Source organism: Littorina saxatilis, linkage group LG1 (assembly GCF_037325665.1).
Source record: "Littorina saxatilis isolate snail1 linkage group LG1, US_GU_Lsax_2.0, whole genome shotgun sequence".
Taxonomy (NCBI): domain Eukaryota; kingdom Metazoa; phylum Mollusca; class Gastropoda; order Littorinimorpha; family Littorinidae; genus Littorina; species Littorina saxatilis.
In genome coordinates this window covers 67,289,532-67,310,036 of record NC_090245.1, presented here as the reverse complement: position 1 = coordinate 67,310,036, position 20,505 = coordinate 67,289,532, and the positions used below count along the sequence as shown (strand labels likewise).

General features: G+C 41.1%; 2 protein-coding genes across 2 annotated transcripts in view; both read left to right on the top strand.

Moving 5' to 3' along the window:
* Nucleotides 1-665: 665 nt before the first annotated feature.
* On the top strand, nucleotides 666-18,758 carry LOC138976781 (uncharacterized). Its single transcript, XM_070349676.1, has 4 exons — nucleotides 666-787; nucleotides 10,072-10,211; nucleotides 11,881-12,164; nucleotides 16,116-18,758. Exons 1-4 carry the CDS (start codon nucleotides 770-772, stop codon nucleotides 16,289-16,291), a joined length of 618 nt encoding a protein of 205 aa, XP_070205777.1. The 5' UTR covers nucleotides 666-769; the 3' UTR covers nucleotides 16,292-18,758.
* Nucleotides 682-20,505, top strand: part of LOC138976774 (pancreatic lipase-related protein 2-like) — a gene marked incomplete in the record, with an annotated part of 49,643 nt that continues 29,819 nt past the window's right edge. The window contains 1 exon segment of the mRNA XM_070349665.1: nucleotides 682-762.

Here is a 20,505-nt window from a genome sequence, read left to right as displayed (position 1 = left end):
CTCTCTCTCTCTCTCTCTCTCTCTCTCTCTCTCTCTCTCTCTCTCAGTCAGTATGGTTTGAAAGTTTTGCGCGACTTAAGGTCGCGGATTAAAATCCGGCCCGGGTTGGACAAGGGTCAACTGTTTGTGCAGACCCAGAGACGGTATCCATGTCCCACCCCCGTGTCACCACTGACGACCACGGGGTGGATTTCTTGACCTGCCAAAGATAGTCTACAGCGACGCGCAGCAGTAGCATACTTATCTTTGCTTGGAGGGAGTGAATGCAATGCCACTGAAGGTACAGCTGGAAATGTGAAACCAACCATTTGTGAAAAGTAGCCTACCTAAGCGACCGTATTCAGTAACTTCATTTCTCAAGAAGGCATTGTTTCTCGCCGAAAATTAAGGCCTTCTTGAGAAATGAAGTTGGCGATCAATGTTTGTGGAACAATATAAATGTGGTTTATAAAAATAAAAGTTTATATTTTAAAAAGTGGATAGAAGCGCACTTAGATACGGTGAAAGATATTTGGGTTAACGGAGATACGATTCCTTTTTAACCAGCTGTGCGCAAAGATAGGATACAGTCCCTCAAGAATGTTTGAGTGCTGTGCGAGCGCTTGCACTTCGTAAAAACACAGCCAGCCCGCGAGCAGGCGAACACAATAATGACCTTGACACGCGGAACCCTGTTCTTGACTTGACGCGGCAACATTTTTGATTCATTTCCGCGTTCACAACTCTCTTCAGAAAAGTGTCCTACCATCAAAGTTGTGATTTTGTAGACATGCAGCCACAACAACAGGTATGTGTCGTGAAGCTTGTTACACTGTGAATTCTTTAGAAACTGGTTGTTTACCGTAGTTTTCCTATCTGCTGTCATGTGTGTGTGTGTGTGTGTGTGTGTGTGTGTGGATCTAATGTCATCCATTGTGTGTTGCTGTTATCACTGCTATACAACTCCCCTCCGCGAGAAAGTTTCGCATGCTGATGGTCCAGTCAGAGACTGTAGAGTACACAGAGACGCTTCATTCGGCGCTGAAAATTGAAACAGGAAGCCCCGTGGCGCCACCACGCGGAAACATGTAAAAACCTACTTTCCCTTTCCACAGCAGTAGCGATATCGTGCAGCACAACCATGGCCGCACCAAAAAGAAAACACAGCGGGGCATGGTCTTTGGCCATCAATTGCTCAAACTCACATGCCAAAGGCTTCAGGATGTTCAAATTTCCTGAGGAAGAGAGCAAGTGAGGATTGTTTTTTTGTTTTTTCTCTCTCGTTAAATGTCGGAAAATCAGTAAAAAGTGTAGCGTCGAACTGCGTGTATTCTACCAGAACAGAGAAAACACACACTGTACACAAGCTCAACAATGTGATTGCACAGTTGTTTAATTAACATCAGGCTTAATTTTGTTTTGAAGGACAACTGAACAATTGATTCTATTCTTCGTCCAAGCGCAAAAGTCGAAAACTTCTCAAACTAGAATACTTGTGACGATGCTGTTCAAAGTGTCACGAGTCATCCAGTCGGTCCGTACCTCGTTAATTCATCTCAATTCATGTGTGTGTGTGTATATGTGTGTGTATATGTGTGTGTGTGTGTGTGTGTGCGTGCGTGCGTTTGTGTGTCACGGTGTGTGTGCGTGTGTGTGCGTGCGTGCGTGCGTGTGTGTGTGTGTGTGTAACTGACTCAGAGAGAGAGAGAGAGAGAGAGAGAGAGAGAGAGAGAGAGAGAGAGAGAGAAAGAAAAAGACAGAGAGAGACAGAGAGAGAGAGATAATGACAATGACAATTCTTTATTTTTCGAGGGTGACAAGAATAAGCATAGATATGCTTTTTTGCATCTGGCCCTCGCCCTAAAGAGGGACTAAACTATTTTACTATAACTATGACTAGGAAAAGAAAGAAAAAAAGAGAGAGAGAGAGAGCGAGAGAGAGAGAGAGAGAGAGAGAGAGAGAGAGAGAGAGAGAGAGAGAGAGAGAGAGAGAGAGAGAGAGAGAGAGAGAGCTTTCTGAACAAGAAAGAAGCAACCGATAAGAAATAAGACAATCATCGATCGATCAAGATTCTTTAATTAAAGTCAGCTAGGTCACAATAATGTTGTTTAAGTTGCTGTATTTTACAGTTTTCCTTACATGATAATTTCTTAGCACCGTGCAATTGACTACCCATTTCACTTTAGAGGTGCTGGGACGACGCCAAGTTGACTAAATGCCTTAGTTACCGATTTGACCGGGAACTATTTCGTTAACGATTTATTCCTGACATATTTTCTCAGCGGCTTAAGTGACCATGTATACAGTATGTATTTGACTACAACACACAAAAATAACGACGGTTAGTTCGTGAAAAGACACTGACTTGAATCATGTTTGCATAACTACAGCGATGCCGCCTAAGTAAATTTGATTTAATTTTAATCTACACCATTTTCTGCGGTGTTTTTATGGTCATTTAAACAGGATGTTCACAAACAAACATATTTTTTCGTTCAGTTACTTTTTGCAGCACTGTCAGCCGGACAGAACAGACAGTATGTTAAAGGCAGAGTAAGCCTCCCGTAAACCAACACAGATACGGTCAGGCTTTTACACACAGTACAAACACCATTTCATTTAAACACTCACCAATTGAGAACATCCTAGGTGCCCTCCGTAAAGAGCGAATAATTTTCAAAGAATTTATTTTTGCGTGGTTTATCTTACCCCTGAGCCATCGTGAACCCGTGTGATCCAGTTTTCCCTTTTCACAATGCAGTCGTCATAGTTAGTCATTTGAATGCGACTCGACGTGAGCTTATCTACAATAGCACGTTTTTTTTATGCACGAAACAACGGCTGTGGTTCACAAGAACTCTAGCGATGGCTTTTGACTGTTGAGAGGAACGGCGATTTGCACTGATAAACCGGCCGTCGTCTGCTACGACCCTTGCGTGACCCTGCTTCCGGGCTTTTCTTTTTTTTTTAAACTTTCACAACTTCGAATTGTTCTGATCTTGTCTTGATGAAAAACGAATTCTTTTATGATTAAAGAATGTTTGTGTAACAAGCTGTCAATTTATTATTTAGATTTTAAAAGTTAGGTCTAGCGCAAAAACGAGGCGCCGTTGTTGTTAACGGAACAAGTCTACGAAAATAAATTCTTTGAAAATGTCTCACGCTCGACAGAAAGCAGCCAGGATGTTCCCGTTCGGTGAGCGTTCAAATGGAAGTATGCTTGTACTGTATTTAGACGCTCGGGGAGCTCTGTGATGGTTTACGGGAGGCTTACTGTGCCTTTAATATAAACGTGATATAAACACAGCCGACAGCAGCCGCTATACGCGAACTTCCTTGTGCGGCAGGGAGTGGCTCTTTTCCCGCGCGCTGGCTGGCCGGTCTCACTTTCGCACCGCAGCGCAAAGAAGGATGAAGCGTCTCTGTATACTCTATAGTCTCTGGTCCAGTCTAAAGCGAGAGCCTTGCGCTGTTACATTGTGGTTACATAACTATCAGGTTAAAGGGATAGTATCCACCAGAAAAAGGCCTTCCGATCGCTTTCAAAGCATCACCGTAATATTCTACGTTACATATAATGCTACCATCCACGAGGAATAACTTAACTTTGCAAATCATTTCAACAGTTTTGATAGCTAATTAATTGTCGTAAAAGAATCCAAGGAAAGAGCACTCTTGTAATGGTTGGGTGGTTTCCCTTGTCAAATAAATTTGTCAACACTGAATGGCGTCTTCCTGCGATCATTTTAGTCTGACAAGGTTAAGTGTTACATTTTCCAGCTTTAGTTAACGTTGCCTGACAGGAACTAAAGCTTTCAATAAGACAGTCAGTATCAGTGTACAAGTTGCTTTCAGCAGGACTGCAAAGGAATCGATGATCGGCTACCAGTAAGTTCGTCACACGGTAGATTCGTCACGGGTGACGAAGTTACCGGCAGGGTGGGCGGGTGTTTATGCTTAGAGCTTATGCTTTCAGATGTTTGATTTGTGGGAGAGATTCAAGATTCACATTTTTAATGACAAAAAGCTAGAGGGGGGAGAGAGAACGAACGAACGAACGAACGAACTTTATTACTCAAGGATGGAGATTTTAGGCTCACGCCTAGTCTTACAATCTGTCACAACCGAACACACTGAGAGAGAGAGAGAGAGAGAGAGAGAGAGAGAGAGAGAGAGAGAGAGAGAGAGAGAGAGAGAGAGAGAGAGAGAGAGACAGAGACAGAGGGAGAGAGAGCGAGAGAGAGTGTGTGTGTGTGAGAGAGAGAGAGAGAGAGAGAGAGAGAGAGAGAGAGAGAGAGAGAGAGAGAGAGAGAGAGAGAGAGAGAGAGAGAGAGAGAGAGAGAGAGAGAGAGAGAGAGAGAGAGAGATGAATCTCAAACAAAATCCAAATGTCCACACCTAAACAACTCTATTTTCAAATCAGGTACCATCAATTCTGACATACAAGTGAAGCATACAAAACATGTGTCATTCAACTGAAGCAGACTTTCTTACTAACAGTTCACAAATATTTTATAATTATACTGCTAAAGTCAAAATCCATGTATATGCCATAACAACAGCAGGGAAAACTGCAAACACAGATAGAGAACACAAACGAATCTAGAACTAGAAGACAAAAGCATGCCAAGCTCACATTTCCAGCAGTTGTAGTTTTTTAAACAAGAAAATGTATCTTCAAGAAAGGAAGCAATGAATTGGGTAGGAATCTAACTGGTCAAATATTCTCAATATGAGACACTGTATCATCAAATTTTGACTGTTGATCATAATATATCATGTAAAGTCACACTATTTAATTAGTATAAAAAAAGGAGATACATTACAAATTAAAACATACATTAATGCACAATGATAACATATGAAAATGAGCGTTAACTGAGTCCGTGGGGGAAACAAAAAATATTTTTTTTAAAGTCCGTGAATCATGTTCATGCTCAGTGACCTCGATCAACTTAAAATACAGCGATTTAAAGTGCAGATTAAAAACAATCATTGTCCGAAGAATGTTAAAAATGTTTGTTTGAGATTTGGAAGTGAATAGAGAGGTCGACTTCGAGGACTTAGAACATAACGAATGAACAGACTGGTGTTTGTTTACCCTCTATCGCTGCCTTTTAAGGCAAGACGTTGTCCCTCATACACAGTTTTCCCCTCATTGGGTGACACACTGACAACAAATAATCTTTTAGTTTCCGATTTGCTTGACGTTAAAATGTTGATATGGGTTTGTTCACCGCAGACCTGAATTAATCTGTCCAACAGATCACTAACTATTTAAGTTATAAACTTGTTAACAACCATAAAACAACAATATTTCCTTCGTGGATTGCTTGCAGATTATGTGTGTGTGAGAGAGAGAGAGAGAGAGAGAGAGAGAGAGAGAGAGAGAGAGAGAGAGAGAGAGAGAGAGAGAGAGGGAGAGGGAAAGGGAGGGGGAGAGGGAGGGAGGGAGAGAGAGAGAGAGAGAGAGAGAGCCAGAGAGAGAGAGAGAGAGAGAGAGAGAGAGAGAAGAGAGAGAGAGAGAGAGAGAGAGAGAGAGAGAGAGAGAGAGAGAGAGAGAGAGAGAGAGAGAGAGAGAGAGAGAGAGAGAGAGAACGTTTTGTGCAATAACGCATCATTTGAACACTGACCAAAATATCCTTATTCTGTATAGTAAAGAAAACGCTCATGCAAAGGCTTTAGTATCTTTTAAACGCCCATCCCCAATTGCAACTGTTGGACAAAATTGGGGGGGGGGGGGGGGGGGCGGGGGGGGGTAGGGACGTATACAATGTAGTTTACGGTATATTTTAATGTAATACTAATGTTCTTGTGTTTCGTTTGTATTTATGTTAATACACAGCAGCTTCAATACCTGTACGTATTTGAGATAATTAAGTACAATTTCTACTATTTGATTTGATACACGGCCTGGCTGCACTCTTAAACGGATCTTGTACCGTAAACGGTATTACTGTTGTAGAAAACGAGCTTTGTGATGAGGCGTTAACATATTTTTTTTATTGTTGGCGATCTTTTGCAGTTCAGGGCATGTCATCATCAGATAGTGTGAAGAACAGGGTAGGTGGTCCAAGAGATCTAAACCTTGCAAGTAAATCGTACAGTGCATTACGAAAACAAGCGGTAATTCTCTTTATGGTTTTCATTTGTATAAGGTGTCATAGACACCGGGGTTGTCACCAGCATCCTTGCGATCTTGTGCACACACTCTGTTCAAATTTCCTGAAGCTAATGGAGATTTCATCGGCATGTAAAATGAAGCAACTTAGTTTAGCTGAAATGTATCAAACGCTACAGTGGTAAGTTTGAAATCTATCTATGTTGAACCGTCTTTTTTGCAAATACATTGACTGTGAAATGTGTGTAGGCCTTAGATGATTAAAAGCATTGTAGCCATGTGAAAAAAGCCACGAAAATGCAATTTCTTCTCCATTTTCAGTTACAGAAATATTCAAAGGGACATGCAGGGATTCAAAATGTCAAAATCTTGCAGAAATGTTCAACATTATAATTAATATAAATCGAAACTGAAATACTAGATACTTTAAAAATAATTTTGGTGCACTATTTTTTTTTTATTACGAATCATTGTGTGCAACTTTCTTCATAACTTTCTTTCATGAAGTGTACGTATTTGTTCTAGAAATAGGCGCGTTCCCTGTTTTGAGCGAACACTGTTTTCATGGTGCACTAACCTGTGCTTTGAAAAAGATGCAAATAATACACAACGGCCATAACTTCCCTTTTTAAATGAAATTCAACTTTAGATACAGCGATTTAAAGTGCAGATTAAAAACAATCATTGTATGAAGAATTAAACAAATAGATGGTTTGATCTATTATAAGCATCTTACGATACAATTTTGACACACGCTATGAATATGATTCAAAATGAACACATAAAAACCAGTCAACTGGCACTTCATAATCATTTACGAATACGAAAACATTAAAAAACAAGAGGCGAAGCCTTCAAGGCTCCCGTAAGAAATCAACAAAGAGGGCCCCAAAGGGGGGGTATCATCACGATCACGGGAAGGGAAATTTTAGCTTTCACGATCACAGTTACCTTGATTTTTGTTTTCACGATCACGAACACCAGTGGCAAATCACGGTCACGGTAAAAGTTGCATGTACAGAAAGCACGTGTCAAAGTAAACACAACCACACAGTAATTCGCTCCTCTGGATCTATTGTTTATTCAACACAAAGTGAGAACTGTTGCACTTTTTTTATTATTATTTTTTGAATTCTCTTTCATACACACATAGAAATACATATCATGATTTGTAATCAGTAACAAGAATGCTGTTTTCATTGTGTTCTCTCTCTCTCTCTCTCTCTCTCTCTCTCTCTCTCTCTCTCTCTCTCTCTCTCTCTCTCTCTCTCTCTCTCTCTCTCTCTCTACACTCATACACATTCAACTCACACACCCTCACTCACACACATGAATATATACTTGCACAATTTGACATTTCCAGAGCAAAATCTTGAAAACCCATTTTCTCCCCAACTATTGGGTGGATTGAAATTAAAGTACATGAATGTGTGATGGGGGTACACCATCGCCTGGTTTCATGTCCTTGAAAAACAAACAGGAATGCTACAGGCCAAAAATGGTTTTACCTGAAAGAAGCGCGCAGTGCCAGTGGCGAAGCCACAAGCCTGAGCCTGCGAAGCAGGCGAGCCAACTAGGGGGGTCCGGGGGCATGCCCCCCCGGAAATTTTGTCAAAAAACGGTTAAAATCTGTGCAATCTGGTGCATTCTGGGCATCATTTTCCGGGCTGTAATAGTGTTGTGATCTTGTTAAAAATCCCATTTTAGCCTCCCCCCACCACCATTCAACACACCTCCAAACTGGTGAAAACAACACTACTGTGCGCTGGCTTCATTGAGACCGGCGCCTGGTCGCGTTGCGCGATATTCACACGGATCGTTTTTGCGGAAATTTTTTAACTTCACCGGAAAAAATTTGACTTTACCGGATTTTGAAAACGGCTTTATCGAATTTCCGTTAATTACCGGAAAAGTAGCATGCCTGACAAAATCCCCAACGAACATGACTTTGATCGTCTTTGACATGAGGATCAAGTGATCCAAACTGGCACGTCTCCCCGCCATTGTTTCTGAATTTAACCCATTGTTGATATTAAAGTTTACAGGCGCTAATATAAATCCAAGCTTAATGCAAAGAAGCGACAATTAGAATCTATGCCAAGCGTGTCCACGTTGCTGGGATGAAAAACACATTTCTAGTTTCGGTTTTGGCTACACGCAGACTCGATCTCGAGCCAGTCGAGGACACACTGAGCGAGTGACAGCCGGACGTGGCAATGTCGACAATGTCAATGATCTCACTCAAACTCAAAGATCTTGAACAAATTTCAAGATCTTTGCCTACATTCAGAACAGTCATAGAGCAACATAGATCAACATACCTTGATATTTCGTCTTCGGAAAGACCGACCCGTAGCCTGACCTTTCCACCAAGGAAGGCATTCTCCGATTTCTCGCCGCCTGCTTTGGTCTGGCTTGAATCCACAAAATATAACAGAAGTTCGATGACAGTACCGCTGCACGCCATGTTTGATCTTCGAATTCGAATTTGACTGAATGCACTCAAAACTTTTGCACGAAGCCCTTCCATTGGATGAAGTTTGGAAGACTTTTGCAATTTGCCTTCTGATTGGATCTCTTTTTGTCAGTGTGTGATTGGTTCTTTTAAAGGGAAGCAATCGCTGTCAAAATCATATTTCTGAATGTGTTGTTGCTTCCCTTCAATCGGAGTTGGCTCCTTGACGAATAGACAAGAGGAGCATAGAGTGATACAGCTGTGAAAAATGTACGTTGAAAATAAAATGCTTTGCAATAATGCCCATCACGATCACGAAAACAAATCACGATCACGATCACGAGACTTGATTTTTTTTCATCACGGATCACGGGCAAAGTCCCATCACGATCACAGAAATGGAAATTTCGGCAATCACGGTCACAGAAAGGTCAAAAAACGCCAATCACGATCACGGTTTTAAACCCTTTGGGGCCCTCAACAAACAGTAACACAAACTCACTCACTCCGTAACACACACACACACACACACACACACGCACACACACACACACGCACACAGTTAAAACTAACGCATCATATCAACTCCATGTATAATTTTCAAAAGAAGGCAAACAGATAAAATGACTGTGTATTTGTTGTTGGTGCAGTTGTCCTTGAAGGAGATCTTGTGCAATCCTCGCACACACACACACACACACGTACACACACACACACCACACACACACTCACTCACGCACGCACACACACACACACACCACACACACACACACTCACACACACACACACACACACACACACACACACACACACACACACACACACACACGTACACACACACGTACACACACACACACATTATGCTCATTAGGGGTTTGGTATGTGCACACACAATTTTCAAAACTGTGTTCTTGTTTTCACTTAAACACTCAAAACATTTGTTCAAACTCCAATGGAAAATATATGAACTACATCAATTGTTTGAAATTTAGATCATCTTTAAAATAAAGGTATGCAAATTAAACTCAGTCTACATTTCATTTAAATTTACATAAAACGTGACATATGAGGAAAAAAGAGACAACAGACTAACAGTTTGAGGTTTGTTTTTCTGACATGTGCAAGTTATCCAGAGAGGGTAAATACTGCGAATGAAATTGTTTTGATCGCTCTGGAACCGTTAGCTTATCAGAACAGGAGGTGGTCAATAGTAGGCAGTGGTCCATATTAGGCGACCTTCCCCGCTTGTGTATGTGTGTGTGTGTGTGTGTGTGTGTGTGTGTGTGTGTGTGTGTGTGTGTGTGAGAGAGAGTTTGTGTGTGTGTGTGAGAGTTTGCGTGTGTGTGTGTGTGTGTGTGTGTGTGTGTGTGTGTGTGTGTGTGTGTGCGTGTGTGTGTGTTGGTGATTGTAAGTGTCTGTCTGCATGTCTGTATACACGTCTGCGTTTGTCTTTTTCTGTGTCTGCGTGTGTTGAAGTATCCATGTCTGTGTGTTGACGTTCAGGCTTATGTTTAGGGCTCGGAAACGAGGTCCACTCGAAGCAAAACCTACAAAAAGGAACTGGAGGAATACGATAATCGGTTTGCAGAAATCGAGTTCAGGGCTCTCCGGGCTTATTTGATGAACTACAGTGAGTCGGCATACTATGAAGGGCGGTAAGTGTACCTAAAGATACATTGTCTGGAGACCTATCATATTTTTAAAAAAAACCACAATTCTAGTGATTGTGATCTGAGTTTCAATGGCCGAGACATTCGCCGTGCTGTAATTTTGAAACCTCTGCAATGAACCCACACACACATGCAAAAATAGTTGAACCCCTCGCCTCTTGATATACCTCACATTCTTACTTATTGTTCCACTTCTTGCTATGTAATCTGAGATAATCGTTTTATTTGATATAACTATACTTCCTGTAATACAAAAAAATACTAAGCAAATACGTTTGAGGGCAGATCATTGTCATAATAATCATACTAATAATGGAAAATGTATATAGCGCTCCTCCACAGCTCGAAGCACTTTATAAGTTCAATTAAAACACAACACGATATATACAATTTATACGTACACCACAGTGCACAGTCAAAACACGCAAACAATCACATACAACAGACTGATACTAACAACAAGCACACATGCACAAACTAGAGTGCTCACACACACACACACACACACACACACACACACACACACCAGGTTAAGTGCTCATAAAGAATCATGTTTAGGACAGAGCTAAGGCAGTTTATTGTAAAACCAGCTATATGACTGGAAAGGCCATTTATTCCCCTACCATAATCAACAAACAGATTGATTTTACATAAGGTAGTGTCTATACAGGGGAACCTACAACGCAGACACAGACCCCACATTCTTTTCGCAAAAGCAAGGTTCTCACGTTAAAATCGACAAAAAATCAGAAAAGCTAAAACGCATTTGGAAAGAACAGTCAAATTTATGTGCAAAACAGTCGGTTATGTTCCCCTGTCTTGTCTAACATTAACGTTATGGCAAGCCGAACGGTTTAGGTGTCAAGTTTCCCAGAAGCCATTTATGGCACAGCGCACTAGTTTAACAGTTCCTGGAAAATGCTCTTTCAAGAGCTATGCTCTGTCAAGCCTATCAGCACTGAGCTTTTCATAGGCGTAGGCTGTCATTTGCTGTCCGCGTATGAGAGAGCCTACTTCTAAAAGATTACTATCGCGTTGAAATCCTTATATCACCCATGTCTGATTGTGGATAGTAAATGACATTTTAGTATGTGGCGCATCTGTTATTGTTTTTGGAAAATACAAATGTTTTCTCCATCGAGCCTGCCAAGGTCTACCGACAATGTTAAAACTCTTTCTGGGATGTCGCATAACAGCGTTACCAAAGTCTCAAAACGACTTACTATTACGTGTGTATTCTCCGACATGTGTTAGCACAAATCACCGGAAGTTTGAAGGCAAAGCATTGAGAAGTTACTGAAATGTAACGTGTTTTTGTGTGTCTCATTACCTGCTAAAACGGCTTCAAAAACCGCCTTCAATGGCTTCTGAGAAGAATTACACCGTTCAGCATGCCTTAGCGTCATTGTTGGAAAAGATAGGGGAACAAAAATAACTGCGTTGGATACACATTTTATTGTTCTTTCCAATGGCATGCACAACTATAAAAACAAATTGATAGAAACAAAATTGATTTAAACAAAACTTTATTCAATTTTTATCTTGACAAAAAAACATGCATGGCTTTTAAGATTACTAACTCAAGCATACAATGCTTATTTTAAGCAATCCTAGTAAGTACATAACATAATATATTTCAGCAACTATGTTTCAGGTCGGCCACCATGGTAATGATATCGTCATGTCTGTTTGCTGTGGCCATACTTGGAGGCATTTATTTTCTGTGTGGGAAGGAGTTTGAGAAAGCAGCGACCCTTCTGGGCAGCTTCGGGTCCTTCTCAGGGTGCCTGCGCTGGCTAGCCAATGGACAAAATGAATTTCTCCCTTCGCTGGACGCCAGGGCACAAAAACACGTCAGCGCTGGTGCGGAGATGACCCGCATTCATCGTCTGGCCAAACTCTACCGGTCACAGCTTCATACAGGAGCTGCTCCCGCGGGTAAGGTCATGATGCAAAAGTCTGCGTAGTCGTAATAATGACTGTATGTAACTCCCCTATGTGGGAGTGGGATAGAGATCCCTTTTCAACCAACAATCTCTCGCATATACACTACCCCTGAAGCACAAGACAGTTTCACAATCACTCAACTTTACTGTACAATCATCCCACAAACAATATTACACATCACTAACAAGCAAATCACATATACAACAAAAGACACCCACACAAAATACTGAAATCTAGAATCAGGAGGAAAAAAAACAATTCTGGAACAACAACAAAAATATAACAATCTTGAAAACAATCCCAGAAAAATCTAAGTACCCCCCAAGTGTGTCAGTAATGCAAACAAGTACGGATGCCATGCCAAGCCTCTTTCAATAGACTGCTTCGCCACCTGCAATACAAGAATAGACGAAATAGGCTCCACCTGCAACGCAAGATTAGACTGAATATGCAATCAGCAAAATTTCAAGCAAACATGGCAATCCCATAAATCAACAAGTCATAAACAAGATGACTACAAGAAAAGAAACCATGAATGTTCAGTCTTTCTTGATTCGGCGTAACTTAATCAATCACACTGACTGTAATTATCGACAGTCCATAGTTCCGCACAGTTTCACACTAAGTGAAGGCGATGACGACTATTCGGTTGGTGTACACTGTTCTTGTTTAGTCTTGGCGAGATCAATTCTTGCGATTACACACACCAGGCACAAAGGTGAAGCAAACCAGCTACTAAATGAGAAGTACTGATATTGCTGGATACAAAGTTTCAGCTAGGCAAAAGATATACCAGCCAGGACACAACACCAGACTGCGTGAAGTAAGACCGGGCAGGAAGCTTGGCGGAAGTAGTGTCGAACAACCACCACCGTGCTTCTGACCCCAACTGAAGATGTTAGGCGCGTTTGATCGATCTGCGCGATCGCGCGATCGCGCTGCGCGTTTGGTGGATCAATCAAACGCGCACACATCGATCGATGTGTGCGCATTTGATCGATGCAAAGAATAGGCTACAAAGAATACAAGAATCGTTAAAACGCGCAGCTCTTATACTTGCGCATTTGGACGATCTGTCACAAAGTAAGTCCCTACCACACACACACATCGCACGCCGGAAGTGAAAAGTTTCAAATACAGGAATGTTCCGAAATATACCCCAACAACGTTTTTGATTTGTTTGTTGTCAGGCCTCTCAATCTTTCAAACAGTCTCTCTCTCTCTCTCTCTCTCTCTCTCTCTCTCTCTCTCTCTCTCTCTCTCTCTCTCTCTCTCTCTCTCTCTCTCTCTCTCTCTCTTAGTCTCTCTCTCTCTCTCTTAGTCGCTCAGTCTCTCAGGATCAGGACTAGCTGGAAGAAATGTCCTACGGACCTAATGCTATCTTTCCTGTAATAAAGTTCTATGTTTCCAAGTTTCTCTCTCTCTCTCTCTTAGTCTCTCAGTCTCTCTCTCTCTCTCTTTCTGTCTCTCTCTTTCTGTCTCTCTCTCTCTGTCTCTCTCTTAGTCTCTCTCTCTCTATCACTCTCTCTTCTCTCTCTCTCTCTCTCTCTCTCTCTCTTAGTCTCTCTCTCTCTCTCTCACTCTCTCTCTCTCTCTCTTAGTCGCTCAGTCTCTCAGGATCTCTCTCTCTCTCTGTCTCTCTCTCAGTCTCAGTCTCTCTCTCTCTTCTCTGTCTCTCTCCTCTCTGCTCTCTGTCTCTCTCTCTTCTCTCTCTCTCTCTCTCTCTCTCTCTCTCTCTCTCTCTCACACACACTTTCTCTCTCTCTCTCAGTCTCTCTCTTAGTCTCTCAGTCTCTCCCCCCAATCGATCCCTCCTTCATCTCTGTCCATCCCTCTGACATCTCATGAAAACAGCTGAACTTTTAAATCATTTGCTATTAAAGGACAATTAAACACTCAATGAGCTAATACATGTGAAATGGATGATCAGGTGCAACCTCGACGCATATATACCTGTGGTGTGATGTCTTTGAGGTAGTCTAAGTGTTTGGTACAATATAATCCCATTTTTTCTTCTTTTTTAAAATGTCTTACAGATTGTTGTTTAGACACTTATAGCTAGGCCTACTTCCGGTCATAACTTCCGGTCATTGCCAGCAGACGTGTGTGTGCGTAGTATGGCGAATTGTGAGACGGATCGTCCAAATGCGCAAGTATATAGAGCTGCGCGTTTTAACGATTCTTGTATTCTTTGTATTGATCAAACGCGCACACATCGATCGATGTGTGCGCGTTTGATCGATCCACCAAACGCGCAGCGCGATCGCGCGATCGCGCAGATCGATCAAACGCGCCTAACAAAGACAACATGCTGTCCCAGGCGTTACCGCACTCAGTACACCAACTCAGCGGTCGCAGCCCTGAAGCCTGGCAACCATCTCTCCCAGCAAAACTCAATAACGGGCACTGGAAATGAATGAAGGCTAAGTTAAGCTACTAGCCTGAAATTCATAACACCTTAATCTAGATAGACAAGTACCTACAGGTTCACTTGGTTGACAATCCCTTTGTCAACCAAAAAACAACAAAGTCAGGATTTTGAAACCCACAACAATCATCTTGCAAAAATTACAAACACCATTATCAAAACTCCTAGTCCTGATTTTGTTCAAACCATACTCGGTTTGATGCAAGGGAAACAACCGTGTTATTCTCAAATGGTTTAGTTTCCAAGACAAGTCAAACCATACAGGAATTTTCCTGAGTCACAGTAACAGAATTTACTCCAACTGTTAGCGTACGTTTTCATGAGAACACTACTGAAACAGAATTCGCCTTCCTTGCCAAGCAAAAGTTTTAATGAACAAAAAGACAGGACTGCGAGTTTTACCTCCAAGAAAAATTCACGCAAAATCAAAATGGCGGCTCGCAACCATGTGCGGACAATTACACGTCTGGTCAAAAATCGTACGTTAAACAACATTGAAACGAGATATAATACCCCTCCTACATCATAAAATTCCAAGGAGTTAAAGTCGCGACTAATCATGTTACTCCCTTCTGGGGCAACCAACATCGCAGCACCACGTGGAACTTGTGTTTGACCGGCCCAAAAAAACCGACAACAAAAACTACTCCACTCGTGGTGAGAGGATAGATAGCGTTGAAAAATATTATACAGCGCTATAGAGAAGATTACTGCACTAGCATGCATTCTCTCGCGCACGTGGTCACAAGAATATTTCTCCCCATATCCCCACGACAAAAATTAAACGCAAATGAGAAAAACAACTGAACGCAACATTCATGCGCAAAACTCAACCACTCTAGACAAAGTCACAGGTAAAGAACAACTAACCTTGCTGCCCGAGGAAAATTCGACACTCAGCCCTACGTTTCACGGAACACGTCAAGCGAAACACCACGCAGTCAAACAAGACTGACAGTGGTAGGCCATCAGAGACACAATCGAGCGTCCACTGATTTGGTCGGAGGGAAAGACCCCGAACAAGCATGTGTGTCGCCTTTTTATACTTGAATCATAATACCGGAATCTACTCAAACGACCGGGAACGATCCCAATAACAGAAAACGACCCCAACAAGACTAGAATTTACGCAGTTACTTCCCCTACACCGTAAACTCGCAATGTTCAGTCAGTTCAGTTTGTGACACTGTATAGCATCAACCATCTGAGAAAAAGCACAACTAATTACCCGTAAACATGTATAGTTTGAAAAGCATCCGTTTGGTTGTATGTTTAGATAATTATATACGTTTTCCCCACACCCATGGAGATAAGGTCCATCCTTCCACAATTATTGGCTGAATGTAGCAAACAATTCCGAAAGGCCAGAACATGGCATGACAAAATGTTAAGCAATGCTGTTTACCGTGATGAGTTGTAGAAATTATGTATCATTTCCAAGGTTTCAGTTTTCAGAACAACACTATTTATCTTACTGTCTTTTATATGCCAGGCAATATGGTTCTACTTTTCAGATTCTACCAGATGGGAGACACAGTATAAGGAGCTTCTGTCTGCATATAAGGAAGCCAGTTCCTACTCTGTAATTCGCGAAAAAGCGTACCAAAAATACAACAGAGTGGAGTTAGTCCGCACAGAGCAGAAAAAGCGTCAGGGTCAGGTGACCGATTACCTAGCGACAAGGGCTTAAACACAGGAAATCAAATGAACAAACAATTAAACCAGTAATAAAACACAGATACAGACATAGCATAAAAACAGACACAGTAACAGACACAGACCAAGACACAGGCAGACACACACACACACACACACACACACACACACACACACACACACACACACACACACACACACACACACACAGTGACACACACGGAGTGGTGTCCCTTGGCGAGAGACATGTCGACTTGACAGCTCTCCAAATGTTTGGTTTAAACTCACCAAGATAACCATTGTTGGAATACCAACGTATGTTGAAGCCATTCTATATAGCCACCCTTCTGTTGAACCACCATGTTAAATCGTTGAACGTTGCTGGAGAGGGAGAGGACACAGCGTTTGTCCTTCGACTGAGCACCAGTCAACACTGATGACCAAGAAGCCGCCATTACTGTTACCACCGGCCAGTGGAGAAACAAGTCTGCAGCACATATCCGCCCAGACATAAGAAGAGCATAGCAAAGAGCAGAGCAAAGGAGAGCACATGTGGGAATTGATTCATGCATTGAAATGCCTGACTTTTAAAGTGATTCACTAAAAGACTTAGCTCCTGTTTCCACGATTACAAATGGCAACAAAGCCGATTTAAGTACAGTGATAAGTGACAACATTCCAAGAAAAAGCACGTGAAATACGCAGTCTGGCTTCTCCAACACAGCAAACTCTTGCCCACTGTGACACTTCAAGCTTAATCACGTGCGAGAGTGTCCGTGCTGTGACATTACAGGTATAGGTGGAATGGTGAAATGTGTATCTCCCTCAGAAGAGCAATTGAGGTCCACAACCCTGGGGGCTTATAAAACTTATGTTGTACAACAAGAAACTTAGTCGATAAATATCGACAGGGGGCCGATCGCGACTAATGGTTTAAATGTGAAATATGTGTATAATAATATGTGTGGGTCTGAAATGAAGTTAGGTAGTAGTTAACATTTGTTTTGAATAATTATTGGTATTTTGACAATGTGGGTAGCATGGAAATGTAAGCATTTGAATGTAAGTCTTAGGTACCATAGTACCCAGGAAGAGAGACGAGAGATAGGAGTAGGTTGCAATAGCTTTTGTAGTCTTTGAGTTTTGTTTTTGGAAAGAAATTGTTAAAGAAAAAGAAGACAATTACAGTAATGCAATATTTATTGTGAAAACCAACGATTGTACAAAGAACATGTGAGGCAACATTATGTCTATGATGGTGTGAAGAAAATTAGTTATGATTTATACTATTATTATTTAGACTTGAGACTGAATAGCAAAAGGCGAAGTGTATGTTTTGTGGTGTGAATTGAAACAAAATGAAAAGTGTAAATATCTGGGAAATTGTGGTTTAAAGACTTCGTTATTTCTTGATTGTTATTTACTATTATATTGAAGTGAATAGCAAAACGCTGTATTTGAAATTAGCATGGGATTTATTTAACTCTATAAGGACGGATAACTCCTATATGGTTTAGGCAAATGAGGCTAATTAGTATGGAAGAAACACTCATTTTTGCCCCTTGGGGCATTCAAGGCAACAAACAACCACATACATCTGATTTATAATTTAGTGAGACATAAAAAGCTGTATGATAATTTTGTTGTGATTGAAAAAAAAAGGATACGTTTGAGATTGTTGGCAGGGGTGAGCAAAAGTGTGACCGACTCAGCGCAGAGATGATCGAAGAGATTGCTTCATAGTCTATCAGTGTTGTGACGAGCGTTGGCTAATGGTAACGAGTACATATGTGTGTAGTTGTGGTGTGTGTGTGTGTGTTTGCGCGTTGGTTTGGATTATGGGTGTAATTTGTAAAACAGATGTGACAGTAATAATGGAGTTCACATCAGTGAGGTTAGTTTGAAATGGAACAGACGCACGTTATTGAAAAAAAACAATATGAAATTTTGAACAATGAGATCTTTATTAAATAATAGACTGAACATCAGCAAAACATCTTCTCCCAGCAAGGTAATATATTGTACTACGTTGCAAGCCCCTGGAGCAATTGTTTGATTAGTGCTTTTGTGAACAAGAAACAATTAACAAGTGGCTCTATCCCATCTCCCCCCTTTCCCCGTCGCGATATAACCTTCGTGGTTGAAAACGACGTTAAACACCAAATAAAGAAAGTAAGAAAGCAAAACATCAAAGCAATTATTAATAAGGTTTGAAAAGCTTGACTTACTATGTTAAATAATAGATTGAAGGCTGAACACGCCATTTACAAATGTGACCCTCCACCACGAAATGAGTCGCATGTCACCTCGCGCGGTTCTGCGCTAGGCTTAATATAAGTCCGGGGAGTGTCTGATAACAGTGTGAGGGTCACAATTAGTCACAGGCTTATAACTCAAACAGTTTTCGCTCTTTTCTAAAACGGGTTTCACCACTGGATAGAGCATAAAAAAACTTTAGGAAAATGTAAACATATGAAAATCATGCAAAGGTGACATGCGACTCATTTCGTGGTGGAGGGTCACAAATTACATCTGAGATGGGGAGGGCGGGTGGAGGGAGTGCTGAAAGTGTGGATGAGAATTAAACAAGTCGCGTAAGGCGAAAATACAACATTTAGTCAAGCTGTCGAACTCACAGAATGAAACTGAACGCAATGCAATTTTTCAGCAAGACCGTATACTCGTAGCATCGTCAGTCCACCGCTCGTGGCAAAGGCAGTGAAATTGACAAGAAGAGGGGGGGGTGGGGGGGGGGGGGGGTGGTAGTTGCGCTGAGAAGGATTGCACGCTTTTCTGTACCTCTCTTCGTTTTAACTTTCTGAGCGTGTTTTTAATCCAAACATATCATATCTATATGTTTTTTTGGAATCAGGAACAGACAAGGAATAAGATGAAAGTGTTTTTAAATTGATTTCGAAAATTTAATTTTGATAATAATTTTTATATTTTTAATTTTCAGAGCTTGTTTTTAATCCAAATATAACATATTTATATGTTTTTGGAATCAGAAAATGATGAAGAATAAGATGAACGTACATTTGGATCGTTTTATAAAAAAAACATATTTTTTTACAACTTTCAGATTTGTAATGACCAAAGTCATTAATTAATTTTTAAGCCACCAAGTTGAAATGCAATACCGAAGTCCGACCTTTGTCGAAGATTGCTTGGCCAAAATGTCAATCAATTTGATTGAAAAATGAGGGTGTGACAGTGCCGCCTCAACTTTTACAAAAAGCCGGATATGACGTCATCAAATGTATTTATCGAAAAAAAGAAAAAAACATCCGGGGATATCATTCCCAGGAACTCTCATGTAAAATTTCATAAAGATCGGTCCAGTAGTTTGGTCTGAATCTCTCTACACACACACACGCACAGACACAGACACAGACACACACACACACACACACACACACACACACACACACACACACACACACACACACACACAAAAACACAGTCCTGTTCGGCTGACTAATAAGGCCGACTTTCTAAAGCTCCCTTTAAATCTACGACAAATGTTCAGCACACCAAACGCATCATGTCAGTGATCACACAGAAGTACAAACGCGTGTCCGCGCTGCTCCTAAATTGATAGATAATTGAACTATGGTGTGAAATTCGCATCGGCCCCGGATATAGCCATATTAGTGGGGCTTGTATGTTGCAAAATCATTCAAATCATGCAACAAACACCAAATTTAGCAAATATGAAGAGTTTTATGTGCTTAACAAAACCTGATACAGAGCCACCGCGAAAAATTAAAAAATGGGTAGTTTTTAAACAATTTTTCAAAATGGCCGCCAGTGTAAACGGTTGGGTATGTTAGGCATATTTCACTTCATGTGATTAACAGCAAATTTGGCGTAAATGGACATTTGCTTTTGCTTAACAAAACCTGATACAGAGCCACCGTGAAAAAATTAAAAAAGTTTTTTAACAATTTTCAAAATGGCCGCCAATAAAAGGGTATTTGGGCATTTTTGATGCTACAAGACATTCTCTTGCAATAGAAACTAACACAAAAACATTTTAAACAAAACAATACATGTATTGTTGGTGCAGAGAATGATTGGACGGTGTGGGTGGCAGGGTTGAAGAATTTGTGGATTACCTAAACTGTGCAAAAATAAATATATTGCACCAATTTTCATACCAAAACGAAAACATTCATTCCTGAGCTGTTGTATTCAATGTATGCTATTGAGGGCACTCAACTTGGCTAACTGGAACACTTTTAAGAT